Below are 10,343 nucleotides of genomic sequence, written 5' to 3' on the forward strand. Positions count from 1 at the left end.
ATAACTAGATAACTGTGATATAATGGTATATAGATATAACTAGGTAACTGATATAATGGTATATAGATATAACTAGGTAACTGTGATATAATGGTATATAGATATAACTAGGTAACTGTGATATAATGGTATATAGATATAACTAGGTAACTGATATAATGGTATATAGATATAACTAGGTAACTGTGATATAATGGTATATAGATATAACTAGGTAACTGTGATATAATGGTATATAGATATAACTAGGTAACTGTGATATAATGGTATATAGATATAACTAGGTAGCTGTGATATAATGGTATATAGCTGAATGCACACAGGTCGGAGGTAGGTATTTTGCCACTTGCGACTTGCCACCTCCGACCACAAACGAACGCACCATTATAAGCAGGTTGTGTTGTGGTGGTTAAGATGTAACTAGGCTGTGTGGGTGGGTTGGAGTTGTTGAGCTAAGTGTGCGTGTGTATTTGTGTTGTTTTATGTATTGTGTAATTCATTGTTTAATGTTTGTATTTGTGTTATAGGACCCCCTCGAAAATGAGATGATACATCTCAAGGGGCTATCCTCAATAAATAAATTCAAATTCATACTCGTGTAGCTATATAAGCAGGCATACTCATGTTTCTATTGAGTACTAGGCTCTTGGACATAACCTCTGATGGGATTTATAGTCAAAGCACACACTTGTACCTGTTTTTTTTGTTTTTTTTTGGGGGGGTGCATAAGTTGTATGCATAACCTATAAACCTTATGTATGTTTGTTTCACTTTCATTGGCCCATCATGTCCATTCTAACCTTCTGGCTAATAATATAGACACATAGCCTATCAAATTATTATACAGTCGATCAAAGTAACATTCTCTTACAATATTTGCCATCTTGCTGTAGTAGCCTCCCATGCGGTCTAGACATGTGATGTGTGTGATTTGAACTTGCAACCTGCATTCCCTACATTGTTGGTTAAAATCCCGAATCCTCCTTATAATATCCAACTGCAATAGATATTGCAATGTCTGTGATCTTCCAGGAATGTTCTTGGTTGCAGGAACCTATGCGCAGTGTGAAGGTTCTTCCAGGGAAGGAGTAAGAGTATAGTATATCCTTCCTGAACAGTATCTCACATTAAGATATATAGGTTAAATCTATTAGGACACAGTGGTGTTGCGTCTGTCCTATAGCCATTGGGTTGCTGGCAGACCACTAGCATCAGTAATAGTGTGCAGTATCATATTGCTGAATGTGCTCTCAAGGCACTTTAGCCCAAATTGCTTCAGTCGAGTTGTACTGAAGCTGATCTCTGTATATATAGGCCTATGTACTGCGGGGGCGGTGAGGCCCCAGGTATATTGACACAGCAGGAGAGAAATTAATTTCAGTGTTTGCTGCATTAATCTTAGATGAACCTCACAAAACCATGTGCAAGTGACTTGCCCAGCCTACAATTAACTCCTCAATGAGTGACTGCTCTCAGAATAATGGACTCATTCCACCTTTTTGAAAATCTTAGAGATTATCCCATACTAAATTATGTATCTCATGACACTACATAACAATCATTTGCATGTGCTTTCATAGTGACAAAACCGATGACGTCTATGATGGAACTGTGACTTCTTTGTGAAGTTATTTGTAAGTTACAGTAGTATTTAGTGTCAATGCTAAGTATATGTTAAGTATATCTTTATTCACCCATAAAATCTTAACTGGGGCCAACTTAGTATAAGACAAACAGACAATGAGAGTAATGTAAAAGGTGTTCAAAGTTTTATTTTGAGGTTTGCTCATAACTTTTTAGGTGAAATGAACACGACACTGGAATGTTGGATCAGTTTCACTGGCTTTTCCTGGATGGTTAAGAGCATAGCTGTTCTTCATAAGGATGGCAGCTCTTCTTCATAAAGATGGCCGCTGTTCTTCATGAGGATGGCGGTTGTCCACCTCTTGTCGTTCATTCCTCAAGCCAGGGCATCGTTGAGCCTAGACAGAAACATCAGAACTAGGGTTGCAAATTTCAAGGAATTTCATGAATTTTCACTGTTAACCTTAACAAACGATAGTCGATTCATTCTTAATAATTAAGTCTTCTTCCGCTGTGTCATTGAAATTTCCCGGCATCCCAATTAGCCTTCACTATAGTCAGACCTTAAATCATGATTACATTTCACACAACTCCCGTTGATAACGTTCGTTCAAAAAAAAAAAGTTATGTTCCATTAACAAGCAATTAATCGAGTAACCAAATCTTACTCGAGTAAATTCTTATCGGCAATTAATCGATAGTTGATTAACTGTTAACATCCCTACTCAGAACCCTTGCTTTCATAACATCCACTGCTTGGACAGAATATCTTGCAACACCATGTTTAAACCATAGATGGCATTGAAAGCCTGCAGAAAATAATGCTGACACATCCCTTATTGTGTGCACTGTATTACTCATGTGACCTACTGATTTTATGCCTCAGATATCTTACTCAGCCACTGACAAACAAATTAAGTGCATGGTTCATTATATTATTCCCTCTGCAACACTCTGTGTTGTGCATATCTATATTAAAGGTGGCAGTAAATATTTCAGAAAACTCAGTGACATTTACTTTACTAATAGTTACCCAACTGCAACTTCAGAGTCTCACTGAAACGTCTTATACACAGTTCCCAGATAGCAAGCGGATCTGTAATGATTCCGGGCCATATATGGGCCGGAACTAAGCCACAAGGGCCAGATCTGGCCTGTATATGGCCCAGATCCGCTTGCTATCTGGGTTGTTAGTTGTCTAGCCCCCGCCCCTGTAGGCCCTTAGCTCTTGTGTGAATCTGGGAGGATTGGACAGGTAGCATTATGGTAGACAGCTCCATCTCACCATCTGATTGGTCACTTATGTAGATGTATTTAAGCAATATGGCCGGTATAGCTCCACTATCTAGCATTTGATGCCTATTGTGAACTAGGGCTTTCATTTGGGATTCATGCATATTGGTCTAGTTTCTAAGATTCTTTATTGAAAGGACATCTTCGTTTTAGACTGCTAGCCCAGATAGCAAGCGGATCTGGGCCATATACAGGCCAGATCTGGCCCTTGTGGCTTAGTTCCGGCTCATATATGGCCCAGAATCATTACACATCCGCTTGCTATCTGGGAGGCATAATGTGTGCATCTCATAGACTACAGAAACTTTGCTATACTGACTGGAAGTCTTCTTCTCCATCCAGCAGGCTCCTGTAGGTGGCGATCTCAGCCTCCAGTTTCATCTTCATGTTGAGCAGCGCCTCGTACTCCTGGCCCTGCTGCTGGATGTTACTTCTCAGGTTGGACAGCTCCGCCTCCAGGCGCACGACGATGGTGTTGTACTTCTCCATCTCCATGTTGTTACGGTGGTCAGTGTTCCGAAGGGTGTCCTCCAATGAGGCTTTCTGTTGCGGGGGAGTGGGCGGGGCATGTTGATGGTGCAGACATGAAACGTTTATGCCAAGTTGAGCTAAATTTTGTCATTTTTCTAGTCAAGTGAAGTGAGTGTTTTCTATCAGTGATTCTGATCTGATCTGTCCTAGGGAGAGGCAAAGCCAGCACTATATTGTAAATGTGGAACATTCATACCCAAAATGGGATTTTTGAATGTAGGAATGTTGACTGCTATGGAATGCTGCCAATTTGTCCAGAATTAGCCAGTACATACTGTACAATGTGAATTTCAGGAATGTGGCATGTGGGAGTATGAATAGTGGATGAATGATAACACTTAGAAACTGAACAAAGCCATTTGAAATATGGGGGCGGACATACTGTCGACCATGTGGGTGTGGAGGGTAATAGGGGCATAACATTCTGTGGGTGTTGTGACGGAAACCGTTATTCATTTTCTTCTATGGTTTTGTCTCACAACATAGAAACGTCACTGAAATCCATATGCTGATATGCATGGCCAATACACACCAGTACACTGCAAATATACACTTATAAGGAAAATGTATCTCTCACCAAGCTCTGTTGGGACGCCAGCTCGATCTCCAGGGTCTGGATCTGTCTATGTAGGTCGCCCATCTCTACCTGCGCTCCCTGGAGAGCCTCTGTGTTTTGGGACACCTGCACCTGTACGTCTGAGATCTAGCGGACATCAGCGAGGAGGTAGGGAAGCAACAAGGGGGTCAGTTAGGAAACCAAAGAGGTGACTGCGCTGGAAATATAACGGATGTTCACAATATTTTCAGTCGATGTATCTGCCTGCTACAGTCTGACCTGAAGATTCCATCTCAAACATTGGATTTTAAATGGACCGAAGGTGGTACCCTGTGGTATGCCACTTCTGAATTACTCATGAAACAGAGAAAATGGTGTATATGGCGTTATAGCTAAATGTGTCTAAGCATGAATGAAACGTGTAGTTCCCCTTGGACTCTGCAGGGATGTGTTCACACCTGATTTTCGTGCCAGATTTTGAGGTCATCTGCATTTTTCAGGGCCATCTTCTCGTAGTTTGCCCTCATATCCCCCATGATCTGGGAAAGGTCCTGACCTTTAGGGGCATCCACATCCACCTGCACTCCTGATTGGGAAATCTGGTTCCGAAGCTCCATGACCTCCTGTTGGAGGGATGAAAGGAGAAAAGGAGGGAATGAGGTGATGTTATCAACGTTTTTTTTTCTTCTTTTTAATCTACTTTGAGCAGTTCATTTGCTTTTATCGACTAATCATTTCCATCTCTGTTTTCTTACATTATCATGGTTCTTCTTCAGGAAGATAAGCTCCTCCTTCACGGCCTCAATCTCACTTTCGATGTTCATCCTGCCCATGTTGGTGTCATCGATCACCTTCTTCAGACCCACAAGGTCTGCCTCCACAGACTGGCGAATGGCCAACTCATTCTCAAACCTGCATGCAGAGACAGTTTTACAAACCTCTATGGTAGTATGCCATATACAACAAACAATTAAAGACACAAAACTACTACTGCACTTCCCCCACTATCAGAGGAATTGAAGAGTTCATTTGCAAAAACAGATATGTGCATTTTGATACATTTTGATAAATCATTTTTTCAATCAAATGTCAACATTAAATATCAATTAAATTACAGTTGGGTTGTTTTGATTAAATAAAGAAGACTCTTCTTTATGTAATCAAAACCATCAAACTGTTATTTAATTGTACCTTGACACTGGCCTATGGCCAGTTTAGCACATCCCTTATACTGTAGATCAGATATATAGTATGACTAGGGCATATATGACATGTGTCCAACCGTGACAAAGTTAGTCATGCTGCTAGGTGGGGGGCCTGTGGGATCTGGTCATAGGATGCATCACCAGCACTCTTTACTTTCATCATGGCAGAGTGGATATGTGTTCAGAAGCTTGTGCTTCAAATGTTATAAATATCTACAAAAGGCGTGGGTGTTTGGAAGCCCATAATGCATTGCCCTGGATGCGCTGGAATCCAACGTGCATTAGCCAATAATTACATCGGAACAGGAAAGAATGAACATGCTTGGCCAGATGGGTTCCCCATTTTATGGTCTATGGTCTGGTACGTCTCAAACTCTTGACACCTATATTTTAAAACGTTTGAACATCATTGAATATCAATCTTTTTACAACCCTTTTTAAAGGGAACACCATTGAACAGAAGATAAGTGATCTTGAGTACATGGTGGTCATGAAAGAACATGTGTTTGATGATAAAAGAACATGTGTTTGATGATAAAAGAACATGTGTTTGATGCTTTTTAAAAACTCACTTCACTCTAAAGTCGTCTGTGGCGAGGCGCGCGTTATCGATTTGGAGCACCAGTTGGGAGTTATCCACGGTCATGTCGAAAACCTAGGACGAAAAGATTGTTCATGTCAAATAAACTCACATAGAGATGATGGACTTGAACCGTTTCATAAGATACACAACAGGGGAAAAAGTTGAATTTGGGACCATTACTTTATGTTGAATTAGTAATATTATGATAAACATTCTTAGTCTGGAGTTGGAGAGGGGAAAGTTGCAAGTCATTCCTCTTAAATACTGTTTTGTTTCACACATTAATAAGCAGGCAGTAGGCCAGCTAATTAGCACCATGGGAATAGCAACTGCCTAGAATTGGAAATAAAACAGCAACACATGTTTCCAATCTCCATCTCCCTAGGGAAACGTTGAAACTTTAGATTTGGGTTATGTAAGGGGGGCCAAAACATGCCTGAATCCATGGTAACCGCCGTGATTCCCCCTGAAAAAGAAACCCTCAAACAGGGAAGCAGCTGGAAAATGGGTCCTTCCCGTGCCAACGCTGAATCTGCTGTGAGTTTGCATTGTGAGAGGAATGGGCCAGCCTTCCTGTTCCACAAAGCCATGAAGAGACTTCTCTTTTCTCCCCTAATCTGAGCATGAGTGAGTGTGTGTGTGTGCGTGTGTGTGTATTTCGGTGTATTGATGTGTCTGCGTCTGTGCCTCTGTTTGTGTCGGTAACTATGGTGTACTAGTGTGCTGTAAAAGAGAGAACTCTTGTCTCTTAACGTATTGGGGAATTGAGTTCTGCACAGTTAACATCAAGGTGTCATCAAGAGTTTCACATAAAATCTGAATGTATGCACAGAATACTGTATGGATCCACAGGATTTTACTATGGGGGATGATGCAGTGGAACCAACACACAGTCTGGTAATGTGTGTAGTCACACATCTGGTTCACATTGGGTCCTCCTACGCATAAGAACGAGGAGAGAGACCATTCAAGATGACAATGCTCTTTTATACAGTCTTGTAATAGGTTGTTTATGCGTTTGTGGGGTAAATGTAATGATGATTCATCCCTTCCCCAGAACTGATTCTTTTGAGGAACTTCTGACCAATTTGTGATGGGAAGATATCAGAGTTGGGGGAAGGGAACGAAGACAATGGCCACACCCGCCATTCAGCTGCGAGGACATCTGATAGCCTCGCTCCACAGCAATGTTCTCCTCACATAATGAAAGTGGGAGAATGTTTAAAATGGCACGATCGATCTTTTTCCACACATAAACACAGGAGGGAATGTGGTCTCAGAATATAGCGCTAAAGGTTTCGGGTATGATATAACAGATTTGTTATTGCAAAATTGCACTGATAAAGTCACGAGCAAAGTTACACCACAGGAATGTAAGGTCACACATTTCATTTCTGCATTCCTCCTCAAACCAAGGATCCTCAGAGAATCCACTCATTTTAAGACACAAAAGAAGACACAAATTCTTAACCTTTAACCCTGTCCCTGCACTCTTATCCTTAATCAACGCCCCTATACTGATCTTTATGTCTTCGTCAGCGTTCCATCTCTCTTATCACTATCTCTCCATTCCGACCGCATGCTCTCTCCTTCTCCCTCTCCTCTCGTGTTACTGGAATCAGCATTCGCAATCACTGTTTCACTCCATTCAAACTACTTGTACAGTAAATCTCCATTCCAACACTCAGATGTCAGTATCCCTCCACCTGGTACTCCCTCCCTCCTCCCTCCTCCCTCCTCCCTCCTCCCTCCTCCCTCCTCCCTCCCCCCTCCCTCACCCTCTCCTCGGACCCCCGTGCCCACCTTCCTGCGCAGCTCGTCCAGGATGGGGGTGTACTTGCTGAAGTCGCGAGCGTCCGGCCCGCCTTTCTCCAAGGCCTCGCGGATCTTGACCTCCAGCTGCGCGTTGGCCAGCTCCAGGTTCCTGACCGTCTCCAGGTAGTTGGCCAGGCGGTCGTTCAGGTTCTGCATGGCGCCCTTCTCGTTGCCGAGGATGTGGCCGCCACCGCCGCCGCCGGCCGCCATGGAGGAAGCGCCGCCGACCAGACCACCCATGCCGGCGCCCATGCCCATGCCCATGCCGCCCATGCCCATGCCACCCATGCTGCTGCTCAGCTTGTAGGAGGACGAGGAGGAGATGGAGGCCCCGGGGGCGCCGCTACGCAGGCCGGAGTAGGCGGCGGAGGAGATGCGGGTGCCCTGGCCCCCCGCGCCCCCGTAGGTGCTGGCGGCGCGGTGGGAGGAGAGCGGCGTGGAGCGGCTGTTGTACACCCTGAACGACATGGCGGAGAGCTGCTGGAGGACCGGACGACTGGAGGAGAGAGAGAGAGAGAGAGAGAGAGAGGAGCAGGCTCGCAGCTGGACCGTTTGAGAATGACGCAGACTGAGGGGAAAAATGGGAACTTATACTCCTCCCTCAACTTCTCTCTCTCTCTCTCTCTCTCTCTCTCTCACACACGCACACACGCACGGGTCAACCTCCAAGACCCCGCCCACTTCCTCATCCTCCCGTTCCTGTCCTCCCTCTCCCCTCGTGCTCATTGGTCACTGACTCATTACACCGTTTCCCACAAGTTTCTATAGTTCTGTCGGCAAGGAAACGAGATGCACACATGTCGGTTTCTATGGGTAACCTCTAGATATTTTCATTTTCAAAAACAGAGATCGTGAATGAATCAAGAGACAAAGAAAAACAGACATATTTGACAAAGTGAGATGAAGAAAAACAGAAGTATTTGAAAACAACGAGAATGCAACAAGAAAATTGGTTTAATTCTAAGCTTGCAATGAAGTGATTTTGGCTTTGCCCGTAAAAGGCATAATGTGAAATAGCTGCAGCTTCTGGGTATGGTGGTCAGCCAAACCCCATAATCCCCAAACCCCAAAATAAATTTGGACTCCACTCCCAAGCTAAACAGAACTGGCTCGCAGACGAGATACGGCTTCTCTAAACATTACTTACAAAAACAACATTGAACCCAAAGAAAAACATTCTATTTTCATGTTTTCCAATAAACCAACTTCATCTAAAACTACAAGGCACTACGAGGCACTAAAGTTACACAAATGTACACAAAACTAGAGGAAAAAAAAGAATTTGTGAGGAAAAAACATGACAACAATAGCGTTTTCTCATTAGAGTATATAGAATAGCCTGGATTTGTAGTCTTATTGCCATATTAAAAAGACAACACCCAGCTTCACAACACCCAAGAGGACAAAGAGCTGTTTATGTGGAGAGCTACACAAAGACTGGAGGTAAACTGATACCACTCTCTCTGTCCCACAGACAAAGACGGAGAGAAGGTACATATGACCTCACTCAACTGCCAGTCATATAGTGGCACCAGATATACATTCAAATAAACCCCAAATCAGAGTGGATAAGCTGCAGGTGTGTGTGATCTGTGGCGATATCTTTCAGAGGATCTTGTTCGGGAGAAGGATCACTATCATGCTGCTCATGCTCTGTTCAATATCTCTGCTTTGTTTATTGTCTGTTTCCTGTTTCCTGTTCCATGCCTGGTTTATGTTCTTTTGCTCTTACCGACATCTCTGTAAGCGACTTTGGGTTACTGAAAAGCACTATATAAATAACATGTATTATTATTATTATTATTATTATTATTATTATTATTATTACTATTATTATTATTATCAGCCAAACAAAAGGGAAGAAAAGTGCTATGACACCTTCAGTCCAGATGCTCAGGTCACGTGCTGCCTTAAACAAACGGACACACATCCGTCACTATCGGGTGTCACTGTGAAGACAGCTCATTTGTGTGGGTCACAAAAAGCCTGACCTGAAATCAAATCAATTCTTTAAGCAATATGTTTATGTCTATTTTATGATAGTATCGAAATGGAACACAGTGAATTGTGGTTTAGTTTAGTTTATTGAGTTTAAACAGGAACCAACCAGAAGATGAAGGTTCTAGTTGGTTCATATCTACAGGACATGTACCACCTCCAGCTGGAATGGCAGAGTAGTTGGGAGCTGGTCCTGCCAGACAGGGCCGGTGTGCCATTCTACAACCCAGCTGTGTGTTGTGTCTTTCTGAATTACAGCCTTGTGCTGTGTGTTTGATTACAGCCTTTAGTGTTGTGTGTGTAGCCAGGTGGGCTATAGTTCCTTGGGAACGTGACATTGACCAGGTTGGAAATAAGTGTTTACACTTTCACATGTCATCCCTTGGATTACTGTTTTTAAACTCAATCAAAGTCAAACGTGAAGTGATTACGTTAAGGAGTTTATTTGCTCTTTCTGTTTTGGGCTGCTTTCTGTTTGTTGCTTCCTAGTTTTGTTTTGTTGCTTTTCTCATTTAGGACATTATTGTTTGTTATTGCAGTCTTTATAATTTATTTGGTTATTCAACCAGCTCTTTTCTCGGACTCCACTTTGTTACCCGGTTGTTTTATAATTGGTTGTTGTTTTCATATGTTACATCCTTGGGGGCGATCCATAGGCATGTAACAAGGCTACATGATACGGGCTCCATGTATAATGGAATGCTTAACAGTATTAGCCCACAAGGTTCCTATAGCCCTTCTCACCGACAGCACAATGTTTGGGAGGGGGGGAGTGTTT

The 10,343-nt window shown here is 42.8% G+C and overlaps 1 protein-coding gene across 1 annotated transcript; it reads right to left on the minus strand.

The window, feature by feature from the left end:
- Positions 1-1,768: 1,768 nt before the first annotated feature.
- Positions 1,769-8,107, minus strand: LOC311314961 (keratin, type I cytoskeletal 18-like). The gene is made up of 7 exons (XM_084445511.1): positions 7,556-8,107; positions 5,742-5,824; positions 4,720-4,876; positions 4,423-4,587; positions 3,986-4,111; positions 3,197-3,420; positions 1,769-1,982 (listed from the first exon to the last, which is right to left on the minus strand). The coding sequence occupies exons 1-7, from the start codon at positions 8,033-8,035 to the stop codon at positions 1,961-1,963; spliced, it is 1,257 nt and encodes a 418-aa protein (XP_084301637.1). The 5' UTR covers positions 8,036-8,107; the 3' UTR covers positions 1,769-1,960.
- Between the last annotated feature and the right edge of the window lie 2,236 nt (positions 8,108-10,343).

The sequence above is a fragment of the Borostomias antarcticus genome, assembly GCF_949987555.1.
Source record: "Borostomias antarcticus genome assembly, chromosome: 11".
In the NCBI taxonomy this organism is placed as follows: Eukaryota; Metazoa; Chordata; class Actinopteri; order Stomiiformes; family Stomiidae; genus Borostomias; species Borostomias antarcticus.

Coding starts and splice junctions, on each gene's coding strand:
- LOC311314961 (XM_084445511.1), bottom strand. CDS start 8,035: ATGTCGTTCAGGGTGTACAACAGCCGCTCCACGCCGCTCTCCTCCCAC. Junction 5,825..7,555: donor TGGACGAGCTGCGCAGGAAG/GTGGGCACGGGG, acceptor TTTTCGTCCTAG/GTTTTCGACATGACCGTGGA. Junction 3,421..3,985: donor TGGCGTCCCAACAGAGCTTG/GTGAGAGATACA, acceptor CCCCCGCAACAG/AAAGCCTCATTGGAGGACAC.